General features: G+C 43.9%; 1 protein-coding gene across 5 annotated transcripts in view; it reads right to left on the minus strand.

Moving 5' to 3' along the window:
- Nucleotides 1-1,946: 1,946 nt before the first annotated feature.
- The window catches only part of HNF4G (hepatocyte nuclear factor 4 gamma), a 543,810-nt gene continuing 527,476 nt past the window's right edge, over nucleotides 1,947-18,280 (minus strand). For 3 of the 5 annotated variants that reach the window (XM_078687129.1, XM_078687128.1, XM_078687127.1), the window contains one exon: nucleotides 1,947-4,303. In XM_078687129.1, coding sequence (XP_078543255.1) covers nucleotides 4,182-4,303 — 122 coding nt within the window. In that variant the 3' untranslated portion in view covers nucleotides 1,947-4,181. The remainder of the gene's footprint in view (nucleotides 4,304-18,280) is intronic. The other 2 variants (XR_013610522.1, XR_013610521.1) reach the window with 1 other exon arrangement.

An 18,280-nucleotide genomic window follows, 5' to 3' on the forward strand; every position in this document is an offset into this window, starting at 1 on the left:
GTTAAGGGCCCCACGACAACGGATTACAATAATATTTATTTGATCTTTAAAGAAAATTACAATCAAGATTTCTGAAGTAATATTTCCAAAAGATAGAAAAAAAAGGATTAGCACTCCGGTGCTTAATTTAAACCGGTGACTAACGGAACGCAGGGATGTTAAAAAGCATTTCAAATGCTGCAGCAGCACGTTTCCTTTGCGATTTGCAGCCAAAAGATTTATGTGCACACAGAGCCATGTTTTTGATGGAAATTTCACTCGAGAACCCTTAATGAGCAACAGGACGCTGCCAGCACCTTCAATCAACCTTCACGTTCCTTAAAGTTCTTTCCCCTTTATCCTTTAGTAAGTCCACTTATTTTTAAATCTGACCTATGCAATGCTTAATTTGTGTAAATTCACTGGAAGGCTGCCTGCCCAGAGGAAGTTGTAAAAGTCACATACTTCACTATTCGTCACTTCGCTCTGCCCCCTGCGTCCCCCCGCCCCCCAAGATGAAAGGAAGCAGATATATGTTTAGAGCTTGTAAATTCCGGACCAATTGGCCTGCGTCCCCGAATGTGAAAGGGGCTCGATAAGATCTGCTTGTAGGCCAACTCCCCAATCCACTCAGAAGGGCTTTCAAAGGCTCAATGGCCAGGTCTGGTGAGATGCTACCCTAATTACAGCAGATAAAGTGCAAGGGCAGCAGATGCCATCTTTAGTACTCTGATGACTGCATACCTTGTTTTATTTTTGTACATGTAATAAATGTGCACGTGAATGCAAGCAGCATCTTTCTCTGAATATTCTAATTAACAGCACTCTCGTGCCTCTGAGAGGTGGATGTGCATATACATAATACACATGATATCTACAAAGGCATTTTGGAGCACATACAATAGGACTCCAGTAATTCTCTTTTACATACTATCACATGCTTCTGTGAATTGGCTTCTATCATCTACAATGGGAACCTTCAGGGAATAGTCGTATAGAATATCTTAGAATAGAAAGGACTGTGTCTAATGGGAGCTGCGACTAATAGGTTATCTATTGCCCTCACTCTATCTAGCTATCGCCCTCACTCTATCTATCTATCTATCTATCTATCTATCTATCTATCTATCTATCTATCTATCTATCTATCTATCTATCTATCTATCTATCTATCTATCTATCTATCTATCTATCTATCTATCTATCTTCCTCACTCTATCGCCCTCACTCTATTGCCCTCACTCTATTGCTCTATCTATCTATCTATCTATCTATCTATCTATCTATCTATCTATCTATCTATCTATCTATCTATCTATCTATCTATCTATCTATCTATCTATCTCCCTCACTTTATCTATCGCCCTCACTCTATCTATCTATCGCTCTCACTCTATCTATCTATCGCCCTCACTCTATCTATTGCCCTCACTCTATCTATCTATCGCCCTCACTCTATCTGTCGCCCTCACTCTATCTATGGCCCTCACTCTATCTATCTATCGCCCTCACTCTATCTATCGCCCTCACTCTATCTATCTATCGCCCTCACTCTATCTATCGCCCTCACTCTATCTATCTGTCTGTCTATCTATCGCACTCACTCTATCTATCTGTCTATCTATCTATCGCACTCCCTCTATCGATCTATCGCATCACCACAGCATCACTCAGCACCACCACAGCATCACTCAGGGGCACCACAACATCACTAAGCGCTACCACAGCATCACTGAATGCCACAGCATCACTCGTCGCCACCACAACATCACTCAGCGCCGCCACAGTAACAATCTGTGCAACCATTCAACAACAACTGGTTCAAATATGTTCTCTCAATGTTTCAAGCTGTATTACAAATATCACAAAAAGATGTTAATATTTCAGTTCTGTTCTTGGATTTTCGTCACAATAAAATACAGTGAACATAATCTTCACAAAATTATTAAAAGGACTCTTATAAGACGTTTTCTATTTTCTGCAAATATTTTATTCCATAGACATAACATATTAGATCACCATAATGTAAAAAAAAGTGTAAAAGTGTACATTCCTCATCCAATGTAATATTTGGCAGTGTTCATCATTTTCAATTATAATTGATTAAGTTTACAAAAATATTTTTATTTTCCATATTTAAACTTTTAAAAATAATTACAATTATTGCAATAAATTATTACATTTGTTATATTAAAACATGTCAGCATAAAAAGCTGTCAGTACCTGAAAATGTACTTAAAATATATATCTTTACCCACCACATATTGGTAGACTTACAAAAGGAGGCCAGCTATAGAATCATTCTCTTTCTAAACAGCAGAAAATAAACTCATTCTTAAGCAAGACCTCAATACACTGAGGATATAACAAAACATATTTTCAAAATTAAAAAAAGAATTAGCAAGTACAAGTTATATTTATTATTTAAAAACTGGTTTTCATTTTATAAAAAAGATCTAGTCTTCTATGGAGCATGATGCCACACAACCGGAATGATAAGATTAAGTAGATGTGTGACTGTTTCAAGTGTACATTATGTGGAAAATAAGAACAGCATATCTTTAATAGAATTGCTCAGTGTAAAGTTTCTTCATAGAAGAGGGCTTTTCATGACACACGACTACAGTTCCTAAAGTAAACTCCTTAAACTACATAATATTATTATGTGATTACACTCTTCAGTCACAGACAACATATGTGCATGCATTTATGGCACCATTTTTAAAACCTTCAAACCAGCCGCGGCCCGTGGAGGGAGTTCTGTGAGGCAGACAGGCGGGGCGGGGGAGTGGCAGGGTGGGGGGTGGTAAACACCGGAATATGGATGATTGCAGGTAAGTCAACAATGAAATTAATAAAAACGAATTCCGTAGCGCGCCTTGCATCGCATTTTGCGATGCAGGGCGCGCAACGAAATTCATTTATTTCATTTAATTGTTTACTTACCTGCAATCATCCTTATTCCAGTGTTATTATTTCTATTTATTTGGGGTTTTGTAAAGCGCTAGGACATTTGATAGAAGACTCAGAAAAACCAGAGGAACAAGAGGGAAATGGAAAAATAACGAACAGAATTGTAAAAGTTATTCTAATTATATATCCACTTGAAAGGTAGGGATTTTCAGATGCTTCAGATGAGGAGGCAGAGAAAGTAAAGAAATACCTTTACCAAACGGTCAAATTATGACAGGAACATTGCAGGACAGTTTCTGTTTAGGTGGGATTAATTGGTTATTTTAATATTTTCTGAATGCTGTGGCACATAGTGTAGAAGCACTCGATTAATTTATCACAGAGAGCATAATTTTTGCTTTTTTAGTGTTATATAGCTTGCATTACTTGATCGAATATCAATGAGTGGCTTAGTCATAGCATGCCTTCTCCTAAAACATTGTAAACAATTCTGATAGCTATAGGTGCACCATAAAAACACAGCAGAGCCTTACATTGTATTGGCACACAAATAAACCTAACATTTTCAAGCAAATCCTTGAATATTCAAAATACAAAATGAATTATTGAATTCTGCATCATGTGTGGTCATTTAACTGCTAAGGGCAATTTGCTTTATAAAAGGTAAAGCTCCCTAAAAACCTTTGGGCCAGATGTACCAAAGGGTTTTACCCATTCATTCTGTGCCTATAGGGAAATGTGTTCGTACATGTGGCCCATTTGACTTTAAGAATGCAGAACAGCAGAAATGTATTTACAAATCGTTTCGTGCATCTACTTTACTACGCCAAGTGGGCACCATTGAGTAATGCATTCATTCCAACTTTGTGACAACAAGCTGCACCCTCTTAATGGGCAAGTTAAAAAAGTTTAAGCCTTTCTGTATGACTCGTGGATGTCACATTACCATCTGTGCAGTTTGCAACAGAACACAAACACTTTGTTCCTGATAATGGAAAAACTCTCACAGAAAATCATTTCACTTAAAAAACTAAAGCTACACATTGCAGTAACAATCACGAGTTAATGGCATTGCAAGCAGTACCCTTTTGACTGCACCGTAAATAATACAGAGATAAACTGTTTGTGTTCGATGAACGGAAATCTCCCTGGCGCCTTTTCCAGAGCAAAGTATTCACTGGCAAGTTGGCCACATGAGGTGGCAACTTTGTCGGGTCTTGGATGTATTTGACTTTTTCTGATGTATCTGCAAGAAGTCCTCAGGCACAAAAGTTTCGTATTTTATGCCATCATAATGATTTGTGCTTCGAAATATGTTGCTGTGTAATAACTGAAGTGTGGTTTGTGGACATTTTGTATAGTTCTTGTCCTGAGCCATGAGGTGGAGATGGTAATGGAGTCTCGGGGGCCGCTGAAAGAACAGAAAAAAAGGTTATTTTTGTACAACATGTCAGACAACTGGAGCAATATACCACACGTTTAAATGGAAAGTACTATCAATTTGAAAACGCTAGCTGCCCAATTGGATATTGTCCATGGCAAATTTAACGTCATTCCTATATTGTAGACATTATTCTAGTACATTCTTTTTAACAATATAAATACCGGGGATATCTTTACTCTATGTCAAACTGCAACACATTTCTAAGAAAGTGTGGATAACAAGTGAGAACATTTTCACATTATATATTTACTGTGGCCCTTTAGTTTAAGTTGCATTTTTGAAATATATTGTTCCACTTGCAATGTATGAAAAACCTAAATATACATATGTACCAAACATAGCTCCCTGTATTAAAGTCATCAACATTGCCTCCTAGATTTGAAGTACATTGTCTGATTCAGCACCAGACACTACAGACCTCATTACGACTTCCTGCGATATACCAAAAGGTGAAATATCGGGTTCCGATTGGTGTCCCTGCTCTCTTATCTGGAGATTACTAGTTCTGTTCCCCTGGAATGGGCAATAACTTATGAACCCAGGTATACCAGGTCCAATACCATGTTTACCTCTTTCAGATATCACAGGCCCAAATCTGCACACACCACCTGCTCTGAACAGGTGGTTAATAGGTGGACGGCCTAGGTGGAGGGCCTTTTCTCTTATGCTTATGGTGGCGAGGGAGGGGCAGCGGGAGTACAGAGTAGGTTTATTTCCACCTAGGGGGAAGATTTTTCTGCTCCCCCAATGCTGCAGTATGTGGGCGAGTGTGGGCCAGGCACAACTGCTGTCAGCAGCCACCACTGGCCAGATAGCAAGATAGCCCAATATCTCTAGGCCCAGAATTATCCGGCCCAAAGTTTGTAGACCCAATAATTCCGAGCCACAAACACATGGTGTTAGACCTGGCATCCTTGGCGTGGTTTCCCCTATCTTTTTGCCTCTACCTCCTGTATTTTTGATGCTGTGCTGAATTTCGTTTTTGCGGATGTAGATGCTTTGGGCACTTTGCCACTGCTGATCAGTGTCAAAGTGCAAGTGCTCCCTGTGTAAATTGTTATTGTGATTGGTTATCCATGATTGGCATATTTGTGTCACCCAGATGTCCCTAGTAAAGTGCACTGAGTGTGCCAGGGCTGGTGATAACAATTGCTACTAGTGGGCCTGCAGCACTGATTGTGCCACCCACATGAGTAGTCAAAACGGTGTCTCCGGCCTGCCACCGCAGTGCCTGTGTGCAGTCTGTGAACTGCCATGTCCTCCTGGTCAGTGTCCCCACTGACCAGGCCTAACCCTTCCCTTTCTGTACCCATTGGTCACCCCTATGGAAGGCCCAAGGTACCCCCTTAGGCAGGGGTCAGTGTAGGTGAAAGGTAGAGCATGTACTAGTGCAGGTGACATGCTCTGGTAGTGAATTACAGCCATTTTCGTTTTTCACTATAGTAAGGCTATCTTGCCCCGTAGGCTATCATGGGGAATGCTGGCTACAGTGGCTACCAGCATATCTTCCCATAGGAGCAAGATAGGACATAAAAGTCTTGTATCCCTGAACTCAGAATTTAATAACACATCTTTTATGAACGGTTGTTTTTAAATCCTGTGTTTGAGAACAGCACTTTTAGAAAGTTGCTGTTCTCTTCTCTGACCTTTCTGTGTGCCTTGGCCTGTTTGTGAATTGACTGTCTGGTTTGTGGGTGACAGGGGCTGGGTGGTTCCCCGAGGCTGAGTGGGCCATCCCTGGGCTGAATAGCTCCATCTGCATCTAGAGTGGTGGGAGGGGGTACCACCTGGATAGGGCGCCTGCCTTCCACAATGCTGGCTCCACCTCCTGCTGGGCGGCTGACGACCCTGCCCCTCTCTCTGAAAGGAAAGGAGAGGCCAGGAAACATAGTGCTCAAGAAACACCCAGAACTGGTTCAGACCGGGCTCAGAGCCCTCCTGCACAAAGGGAACAAAGACTTTTTGGGGTATAAGTACAGGACCCTAGACTACAGAAAATTACATCATCCTGGAATCAAGAAGGAACCTCTGCCAAGGAGAAACCTGAAACTGAAGAAGGAAGACTGTCCTGCTGTTGCTCTGCTGGATTGACCTGCTGTTGCTTTGCTGCCAAGGAGAGAGGAAGGACTTTGCTTAGTGCTGTGTCCCCTTGCATGAAGGAATCTCCAAGGTCCTGAGAAGAGCTGGCTCCCTGTTAAGAAGTCCCAGGAACAAAAGGACTTTACACCCAGCTTCCCTCAACTCTACTGAGAGAGTTCTGTCCTTGCTAGAGTACTTGGGCCAGTTGTGGTGCCTCTGGAAGTTGTACCTGTGTTGGGAAGCTGCAAACCAAGATTTTAAAGACTTACTGTAAGTTTTATGGCATCGCTCGCATGCAGAGCGCATCCCCGTCGGTGCGAGGAAATTCCCGCCGCTACGAAGGCCAAAATCGTCGCAGCACCTGTTGCCCCTGCCAGAGTCGTCACATCCTTCATTGGCGGGACGCACCACTCTGGTGCGGGAAGATTACCTTCGCTGGGACTATTGTCGCAGAGCCTGTCGTCACTGGCTGAGATCGTCGCACCGCTTGCTTGCGGACCGCATCACGTTGCTGCGAACATCGTCGCAGAGTCATCGCATCGAGGAGCTGCAAGAGGAAGAACACTGCTGGACCGCGCATCGTCGACCCGGAGATCGTCGCAGCCCCCAAAGATCATCGCATCGTGCCTTTGCGAGCTTTTTCACTACGGAACCTCCGCACTGGAATCCATACAAGGTCTCGCCTCCCTCCCCATACAGACCGGATTCGTCACAATATGCCCGCTACATCCAGGGGGGTTGACGCATTGCCTCCCTAAGGTCTCAGGAGTGACGCTTCGCTTGTTTTCCACCGCACCAGCTTCTGTTTTGGAACTTTGTTGCATTTAAAGGTACTGTTGGCTAAACGTGACGCAACTGTGAACTAATTTCACGCAACTGTGGATTATTCTAACGCAACCTTAAGAACTCTTTTGAAACCATATTCTTGAACTGTATGTTGGATTTTTGTTGCTTTCGTCTTGTGTAGTTTAGATTAAATACCTTTATTTTTCTAAACTGTTGTGGAGCCAGTTTGTGGTGTTTTCACTGTGTTACTGTGAGTGTTGGTACAAATACTTTACACATTGCCTTTGATAGGCCTTGACTGCTCCTGCCAAGCTACCAAGGGGGTGAGCAGGGGTTATCTCAGAGGGTTTCCTCCTAACCCTGACAAGAAGCAAGGGTCCCTATTTGGACAGTGGTACCTACCGCTGCCAACTAGAGACCCCGAGTTCTAACATTATTGGTCAGCTGTGGGATTTGAACTTGTATTTGTACTAGACCCACAGTGATTGGTGTACATCACTAGTGAGTGCAGACCACTACGCCACCGCATACTATTGTTTTTTTTGGTTGGTTCTATTTTTGAATAACTCTTCAAAGCATCATGTCACTGAATGGGAAGGCACCAAGTGAGGAGGCAAAATTGGAGTTTTGCTTTGAGGATTTGTATTCTTACAAAGTTACACAGCTTAGACAATTCTGCAACGAGTTTGAGTGCCTCATAACGAGCAGCCTCAGGAAGGAGGAGCTGCAGAGCATCTTGAAGACCTATTGGGAGGATCCTGGGGAAACATGGCGGCCATAGGCAAACGCGGCTTGCACGTCGGAAGGCAGTCTCCTGAAAACCTTCATCGTTACCCTGGCGGACGGCTGTAATTGAGCGAGGTTTTCCTTCCCTTTTACCGACAGTGGCTTGGATGTCGCTTTCTTGTTTTTTTCCCGCTTTTTTCCGCTGTAAATTACTGAGAAACGCTGAAGGACGCTGAAGAACGCTCTACTCTCCCTGTTAATGTGCCCGCCATACACGCCTTCACTCTCCGCCTCTCTCCTACCTTGGGGGCAGGCAGCCATGGAGATCAAGCGTGGCCGAGCGGCCACTGCTCGGAATACACATATAGCAGCGGCACTTGGTGGGTGGAAAGGAGAAGAATCCTTGAAAGCAGCACCATTGACCAGAGCCATTATCGAGGAAAAGAGCGATACAACGACTACTGTAACAGAGAGGTAAGGTGACGAGCTGAGTGATCAGAACCTGGTATCTCACGACTCAAGTAAGGTCTCTAATTTTTCTAAAAGGGGAGTAGAGACAGAGGAGGACAGTGAGTTGTGTAAAACCCCACCACACCCACAAACAAGAGTAACTAGGAGTAAAACTAAAAACAAGGGGAAAGTGGCAGGCTTGGAGGGGGATAAACTACCAATCCCAGAAGGCACTTGGGAAGAGGTCCAAAAGAAGGCACGGGCAAAAAAGAAACTTGATATAACAAAAGAAAAATACACCACCCAAAAGCAACCCCAAAGTAAAAATAAGAATAAAAAAGTAAAAGCCCCTGGGGATATAACCCCGTCCCTGCGAACACATTTTAAGGCTTTACCACAAGTATTACGGATCACGCAGGACATGGCTGCTGCCCTGGAAAACACTAAATCATTGCAGAGCGAGCATGAACAGTCGGAAAACCAACTAGCTGTATCTGTCCCAGGTTCAAGCTCACCTTCAGTTACTTCATTAGCGGAGGCGGCATTGGAAGAGGCTGAAACATCTACTATGCCCGACCTGCCTCTGATAGGAACACATACAGCGAGTCCTAGCAATAATCCTACCCCTGTTCAACTAAAGGAAACCTCAGAAAATGGGGTTCTGAGAGCTGAAGCGGGGATGGAGAAAATAATAATTGCTCAAAATTCAGACCCGGCTTTTGGCAACGCACTTGAGGCAATAGTATCTTCTATTGCGGCAATGAGGGAAGAGATAAGGCAAGATTTTGTGGTTTCTAAAACTAATCAAGCTGAAATAAGGGTAACCTGTGAGGAGTTGAGTCAAAAAAATGATAGCATTGGGGGAAGAACGGAAATACTGGAAAGCTCGGTAAGCGTCTTGACCGCAAACCTGGAGTCAATAAGCTCTAAAGTACGCACTCTCGAAGGTGAGGGTGAAAATATGAGAGAAAGGATTGAAGTTCTGGAAAATTATTCTAGACGTAACAACATCAGACTACTAAAAATTCCAGAGGGGAAAGAAGGAAGTGACCTCAAATGTTATATAATACAATTACTGAAAAGCTCTCTTACATTGGAAGAATCTGCTGAAGAGCTTGACAGAGACAATCAGACTTATCAAAAACCACGCTGGATAGGCAGTGGCAGCTTGGAAGGCGCATGGACTCTTTTAGATCATTCGGAGCAACAGTACAGATGAGATTTCCTGCATTTCTCAGAGTCATGTACAATAACAAAATGCACAATGTTAGGTCTATACACGACGCTGATGATCTATTAAACTCCATTAAAGATCACGCTCAAGCTCAAGCTCAGGCTCATAAATAAATAAATAAGCTAATACAGCCAATTTTAGGATGAATAGACACTATTAAAATAGGTAGAAAGAAAAGGAAAGCTTAAAAAAAAAGAGAAAGCTAAAAAAGGGATAAAGGAAAAGAAGGGAAAAAAAAGGGGGAAAAAAGAACATAAGTAAAGTAAGTAAAGTAAACTAAAATAACTAAACTAAAACTAAACTAAAACAAACAAATTACTAAATAAATCAAAAGTGGATGCACTTCATCCAATTGCACAATAGGGTTATTAAAGGAGTATTAAAGGGTGAAATGCAAAAAAATAATAATAAATAAATAAATAAATAAAATAAAAAAATTAAAAAAATAGATAATTTCTTTTCAAAAAATGGGAGCTATTGAAGTAACTTACAGACCAAATCTTGGTCCAAATCTTACCATACCTGATCTTTATTGATAGAATTACAGCCTTTTATCTTTCTCATTTCTTCCGTTTACTGAAGGGGAGGTAGCGATGGAGGCTTAAAGGGGGCTGCGGAGCGGCGTACATCTGGCTTAACACCAAGCCAGAATAAATAAGGGAGGGTTTCCAAGGGGGTGGGTGGGGAGGTCGGGCGGGAAAAAAAACGAAAATCCTCATTTGAAAATTCACTTTGGTGTTCCAACCTTCGTTTATACTCATAACCAAACATTTGACAGGTTTAAAGCAAAAAATAATAAAGTTAAAGAAATAAATGGAAGAATGAGGACACAAGGGAACAAAAATAAAACATGACAACAGTTAACTATATGTCCTGGAATGTAAATGGCCTGCGCGTGAGACGGAGAAGAGAGCGTATTTTACAATATCTGAAAGACTCACAGGCGCAGATCATTGCATTGCAGGAAACACATCTTCTTAGATCAGAGGCGGTCAATATAGTGAAAAAACAAAGGTGGATAGATAAATTCTGTTCCACAGATCACAATGCAAATATAAGAGGGGTAATATTCATATTTAAAAAATCAGCAAAAGCGCAAATACAGGAATACAAAGAAGACAACACAGGGAGGTGGTTAATAGTTAGAGTCTCTCTTGATGGTCAAATGAGGACATTGATAGGATACTATGGCCCTAATTCAGATGACCCATCACACCTGGACGCTGTAAGAGATCAACTAATATCAGTCCAGGAACCAATAATTTGGATGGGAGACTTCAATATTGTATTAGACCCTAAATTAGACAAATCAACAAATCTAGAATTTGTAGCTCTGTCAAATCCAGAGATACTCTCAAAAACATCATGACACATTTGGGTCTGGCAGACCTATGGAGAGAACGAGTCGGCAATAAACCAGGCGTTTCTTTGAGGAACAGTCGATTCAAACATAAATCTAGAATTGACTATGTCTTCTTTAGTTACTGTCTAAAGGACGCACTGGAGTCAATCGATTATATACCATCACATCTCTCAGATCACTCTGCAATAAAATTCACTTTAAAATCTAATAATTTGGTTAACCACCCGTCCTGGTCTTTCGACCGGACATTGCTGCTTGAGGAGGAAGAGGTCAATTTTTTGTCTACTGAATCTCTAGCCTTCTTTGATATAAATAGAGACTCCGCAGGTCCAACAGCCGTCTGGGAAGCTTTCAAAGCCTTTCTAAGGGGGCAGATTACTAGTAGAGCCTCTTATAGGAGGAAACTATATACTCAAAAAATAAAAAACCTAGAACAGGAAATGAAACTTTTGGAATCTAAGATCGATTCGTCTTTAGTAACATCTAGCGACCATGAGAAACTGACTGAATTAAAAAACCCAACTGGAAAACACCTTACAGGAGAGAATAAACAAAAGATGGGAAGTGAGTAAATCCTCCCAATTTGAATTTGGAGAAGCTGCAGGGAAGGTACTTGCGTGGAAAATAAGAGCAGAAAAAACCCTCAACTATATCAGAGAAATCAAGATACCTGGAGAGATAGAAACAAGATCTACTAACTCAGAGATAGGGAGAGCCTTCTTTGATTTTTTTGAGGATATTTATAAAGAGAACCTCCCCAACGACCAGCAAGCAAGGGACAGTTGGCTAGAGGCCATAACCCTCCCAACTTTAACAATAAGTCAGAGCAATCTCTTGGAGGTCGAGATCACTGAAGATGAGGTCAAGAAAGCAATCCGCCACTCCAAAAAAGGAAAGGCAGCTGGTCCGGATGGTTTGCCTGGAGAAATCTATAGATCTCTTGAGGATATTGTTGCCCCCGTGCTTACGATACTCTTCAATGGCATTCTAATACACGGGAACCAGCCCCCAAAAACTTGGGGAGAAGCTACAATCGTGCTCATCCCGAAACCGGGGAAATCACCATTGGACTGTGGGTCATACAGACCAATATCACTACTCAACAATGACTATAAACTTTTCACAACAATTATCTCTACAAGACTGGCTAGTGTCATTGGAAAAATTGTTCACCCCGACCAAAAAGGTTTCATCAAGGACAGACAACTAGCGGAGCTAACGTATGAAGCTGTTGGGGCTATAGATATCGCTACAGCCTTCTCTTTACCTCTGGCCACATTGACTCTGGACGCAACTAAAGCGTTTGACAGAGTTAACTGGTTATATCTCAACGATGTTTTGAAAAAATTCAACTGTGGGGAGAACTTTTGTAGGATTAATAAACAGCTATATAGTGCCCCTTCTGCCAGATTACTGGTTAATGGATCTTTAACCGAGGCATTTAATATATCTAGAGGCACAAGACAGGGCTTCCGCTTTCCCCTCTCCTATTTAATTTATACATCGAACCGTTCGCTCAACTCTTAAGGGACGAGGCTAATATTCCATCTTTCAGCTTTGGAGAGTGGGAAAGGCGGGTAGCAATGTATGCAGATGATATTCTGATTTTTACATCTGACCCAGTAAGAGCATACCCAGTAGTCATCCAACGGGCGGAGGAATTTGGACGAATATCGGGGTTTGACATTAATTCCAGTAAAAGTGAGATAATGACTTGGAATCTACCTAATATTCAGTTGGGGGCAAAGATATCCTCATCGATGCGCTACTTAGGAATTAGAATAACCCAAGAAGTAGCCAGCATTGGGTAAACTAATTTGGAAAGGATACATACTGAGAGTAAAAAGCTTTTAAAATCTTGGTCACATCTACCACTTTCAACTATAGGTAGGGTGAACTTGGTTAAAATGTGTATCCTTCCAAAATTCACCTTTATCTTCAATACTATTCCTATCGCCTTTGATCCAAAAATGATCGAACAATCTCAAAGAGAAATTAACTCTTTCATTTGGAACTACAAAACCACAAGAATTGCGTGGAAAAAGTTAAGAAGAAGAAGAGAGAAAGGGGGCCTTGCACTGCCAGATCTATTGTATTACTCATGGGCCTTCCAGTTATCACACTCAAGAATGCTTCTAAAGATGCCATCTAATCTTGCAACTGACTCTATGTATACGGCTATGTTAATGGGGGCTAATCTAACACCGGATAGCTTTATGTTTAAATTTGGATGTCAGAAATTCTTTAAAAACATCAAACTAAAAATTGTACAATCATGGGCTAAAAACTGGTATAACATCAGAAAGAAACTGGGCCTGTCATACTACTCCAACTATTCCCCAATTTGGGATTCACCAGGGTTACCACTATGTCTGCGGGACAGTCTTTCCACTATAATAAAACAAGCAGGCATTATAAGATGGGGTCAACTACTTAAAGATGGTAACCTTATAGCATGGGATGAGTTGTATGAATTGGTTGGCGCAGGGCTGTCAAGATTTAAATACATTCAACTAAACAGTTGGGTGAGATCTCAGATTCGTACTGATGCCAACCTAGGGAAAATAAGCATAACAGAACAAAAATTGGTGGAAAGAGCTATGGGGGGAAAGGAGGTAACTACCTGGTATTGGCAGCTGTTGGAGGAAATTGATGGGGAATTCCAACTCCCAGATGAATTATGGGGAACGGCAATCGGATCCTTATGTGAGGAGAGATGGCAAAATTCTTTCACTCTACTATACAAAACCGTAAAGCCTTCATGGCTCAGACGAAACCACCTATTCTCTGCACATCGTGCATATATAACCCCGTTGAAATTATCTAAATTTCTACCAAATAAAAAATGCAATAAATGCAATTTGGCAGGTGCTTGTGACATACATATGTTTTTGAATGCCCTGACATCCAAAAATTTTGGATAGATGTGAAGGAAACGTTAAACTCTATCCTAAACACATCTCTAGAAATAACCCTTTCTCTCGTCATCTTTGGCTTGGAAGATAACATCAAAGGCAAAGCGAAATCCCTTCTATTCTACGCAATTTTACTGGCGAGAAGACAAATTTGCATAAACTGGGTAGAGAAAACACCTCCATTACATTCTCGGTGGCTCTCCTCTTTATATGAAATATCTAAAATGGACCTTAAAAGAACAGCTAGTAAGAGGAACTTGGCTTTCTGGGACCTTCTAATTAACTGGAGATGAACCCGGGGTTTTTTTTTTTGGGGGGGGGGGTTTCCCCCGGGTCCAATGATTATGCCTTATTTACTCCAGGACCAGGGTTAGTCAAGTTTCGATAAAGGTCCTACAGGTTGAAATATACCTTGATGGAGCAAAAAACAACAGTAGTTCTTCTTATAGGACATCTCTACTACCAATATGTCAAATCACGTCTATAAGTCGTGCCAGGTGGTTGGTATGGTCCTTAAAGAAGAAAAGGCAAATGAGGGAAAAAAATAAATAAATAAATAAATTAAAAATAAAAATAAAAAAAAGACCTATTGGGAGGCCCAAGAGGGAAATGATGCAAGTGGAAGGAATGGTTTTCAACCCCAAGATCTGCCTATGGGCGGACCAGGCTCAAGGCCTGGCAGTCACCATTCCGAATAGGGGTTTCACTCCAGAAGAGTTAGAGGAGAATCAAAGAGTGAGAGAATATGACTTGGAAGTCATGAGGTTAAAAATTAAGCAAACAGAAATGGTGAAAGAAAAGGCGGTGGAGGAGAGCAAAAATGCCTGAGTCTTGGAGGAAAAGAAATTGCTTTTGACTCACGAGTTGAGCATGAGAGAACTGGCCGTCTGGACTACGGCAACGCCCTCTACGCCGGAACCACCGCCAAGCTCCAGAAGAGACTCCAGCGTATCCAGAACGCCTCGGCGAGACTCATCCTCGACGTCCCCAGACGAAGCCACATCTCCAGACACCTGAGAGACCTGCACTGGCTCCCGATCAACAAAAGAATCACCTTCCGGCTCCTCACCCACGCACACAAAGCCCTACACAACCAAGGCCCAGGATACCTCAACAGCCGCCTCAACTTCTACGTTCCCAAACGCCACCTCCGATCGACCAACCACGCCCTCGCCGCCGTCCCCCGCATCCGAAGAGCGACAACAGGAGGAAGGTCCTTCTCCTACCTGGCCGCCAAGACCTGGAACTCCCTTCCGACCCACCTCCGCCTGACCCAGGACCACCTCTCCTTCAGGAAGAAGCTCAAGACCTGGCTGTTCGAGCAGTAGCAGCACCCCCCCCCCTAGCGCCTTGAGACCCTCCGGGTGAGTAGTGCGCTCTATAAATGTCTTTGATTGATTGATTGATTGGATATCAAGGCCAAGCAGGTGGATTTCAGTTCAAATGGTGCCAGCGGACCGCCAGTGCAGGGGGGTAAAGTATATATTCCCAAAGATCTGGTACAGAATTACCATAGGAGTGAGGATATCTATGCCTGGTTTACTTCTTATGAAATTGCATTAAGAATGAATGGTGTGCCTGAGAAACATTGGAGGGCGGGCCTGTGGAAACATTTTGAGGCTTCTGGGAAGAGTGCTCTAGAGCCCTTAGAGTTAGCACGTACCATTACCTACCCCAATATGAAGAAGGCCTTATGTCTCAGGTATGGACTTACTCCAGAGCAATATAGACTGCAGTTTAGGAACTCTAAAAAGAGAGAGTCTGAGACTTGGATGGAATGTGTGAATTCGTACTCGCGTGCACTGAAAGGTTGGATGAAGGGCAGCAAAGTAACTGATTATAAGGGGTTGTTGCATTTATTTAGTTGGGAGCACTTGAATAGTCTATGTGTTCCAGAGATGCGCCAGCATATTTTAGACAGCAAGCTGACAGACCCCATTAAGCTTGCTAAGGAGGCGGACCGCTGGACCAGTACCAGGGTCCACAAAGGAATTGTGGGTACCACAGCAAAAGGTGGGCAGGGTCCCCAGCTGAAGAGTGGGGGGGACAAGGGTAACCAAAAGGAGTTCTCTCAAGGGCCCCAAAATAGTTCCCAGGGAAAGGAATCCCAACCCCCAGAACTAGACAGCCATGGCCCCTAGGGGGAGGCGGGACAATAGAGACAACAAGGACAACAGGGTTCCCCCTACCTGCTATCACTGCCATGAGGTGGGCCACTTTTCTCCTAAATGACCAAGGAAAGCTCCAGCACCCACTGGTGCTCCAGCCCCAGGGTTAGCAAGTGTAGCTTTGGGTGGGGATTTGATTTCTAGGGGGGAGGAGGGACTAGCAGTTAAGACCCTTGTCTCTTTAGGAGACCAAGAGATGGTCCAGGAAACCTTACTGCCCCCTAACACTAAGAAATACGGGCAGAAGGTGATCATCAATGGGAGAGGGATAGAGGCTCTGAGAGACACAGGAGCCAGCGTGACATTCGCGAGGTGTCAGTGGGTGTCTGAAGAGCAGGTCATTCCCAAGGTACTCCTCCCAGTAGTTGCAGTTGACAGCTCAGTGCGCCTCTGCAAATTGGCGCGTGTTCCCTTTGAGTGGAGGGGGGTCTCTGGTCTCTTGGAAGTTGTTGTCAGTGAAGCCTTGCCTGTAGACTGCCTGCTAGGTAATGACCTGGAGAGTTCTCCATGGAAGGATGTGGAGCACCAAGCTCATCTGGAGATGCTGGGTTTGCCTGCGTGGATCTGTGTGACCACGTGCGCTATGGCAGCAAGTAAGGGTGATTCCGCAGAACTGGAGCCTAAAACAGGCACATAGTCATGCCAGGAGAGGAAGAGGCAGGGGGCGCGGTAAACCAGCCCCAGCTGTTCCCACGGTCCAGGAAGGATCAGAACCTGAGGGGGATGCCCTGAAACCTACAGGGGAACACGTGGCCGAACTGGGCGACCTACCTGCGCTGACCCATTGGCAGGAAGAAGGTGGGCCCTCCAAGGAGGAATTCTGCAAGGCGCAGGAAGAGTGCCCTTCCCTCATTGGTGTGCGGCAACAGGATGCAGACTAGGCAGCAGGTGGATCGTCCAAGGATCATCTCATTTACTGGGAGGATGAGTTACTGTATAGCGAGCCTAAGTTTGCTCAGCCCGGTGCAGCCCGTGTGCTGGTGGTACCCGAGCGCTTCAGGAGCTTTCTAATGGGTCTGGATCATGAAGTGCCTCTCGCAGGACATCTGGGGCAAGACAAGATCTTCCAAAGGCTTGTCACCCACTTCTACTGGCCCCAGATGAAGAAAGACGTCGGTACCTTTTGTTGAACTTGCCAAACATGTCAGGCCAGTGGCAAGAGCGGAGGGAAGTGCAAGGCACCCCTCCAACCCTTTCCAGTGGTGAGCACCCCTTTTGAGCGGGTGGGCATCGACATCGTGTGGCCCCTGGACCCTAAGACAGCCTTAGGCAACAGGTTCATCCTGGTCTTGGTGGACCATGCCACCCGGTACCCGGAAGCAGTCTCTCTCAGGAAAATCACAGCACCCATGGTGGGCTGTGCATTGATTGGGATCTATTCCTGTGTGGGGTTCCCCAGAGAGGTGGTCTCCGACCGGGATACCAACTTCATATCTAGGTACATGAAGTCTCTGTGGGAGGAGTGTGGGGTAACTTATAAGGTCACCAATCCTTACCACCCCAAAGGAAATGGGTTGGTTGGAAGGTTCAACCGCACCCTGAAAGGTATGATTATGGGCCTAGCGGAGTCCATGAGATGGAAGTGGGACGTCTTTTTACCATGCCTGTTGTTTGCCTACAGGGAGGTGCCTCAGAATTCCTTAGGGTTCAGTCCATTTGAACTCCTGTATGGCCACCCTGTTAGAGGACCTCTCACACTGGTGAAGGAGGGGTGGGAGAAATCCCGTGAGAAAACCCGCCATGATGTGTTCAGCTATGTGCTGGCCTTCCGCAACCAGACACAATGCTTCAGGAAGCTCGCTCAGGAGAACCTGGAAGCTAGCCAGGAATAAATGAAAAGATGGTACGACCAGGATACCACTCTGGTCGAATTCCAACCTGGGCAGAAAGTGTGGGTGATGGCGCCAGTGGAGCCTTGTGCGCTCCAAGACATGTGGACTGGGCCATATGAGGTGTTGGAGCGCAAGAGCGAAGTAACCTACCTGGTTAACTTGAAGACTCCCAGGCAGCCCCTGAAAGTCTTGCATTTGAACCGCCTCAAACCCCACTTTGAGAGGTCTGATGTGACAATGCTCATGGCTACAGATTCTGGAAGGGAAGAGGATAGTGATCCTCTCTCTGACCTCCTGGCGGTCAAGGAGCAAGACGGGTCAGTAGATGGTGTGGTCCTCCCGCCCACCCTTACCCCAGATCAGCAGAGGGACTGTCACCAGATATTGGGTC

Source organism: Lissotriton helveticus, chromosome 4_1 (genome assembly GCF_964261635.1).
Source record: "Lissotriton helveticus chromosome 4_1, aLisHel1.1, whole genome shotgun sequence".
NCBI lineage: Eukaryota > Metazoa > Chordata > Amphibia > Caudata > Salamandridae > Lissotriton > Lissotriton helveticus.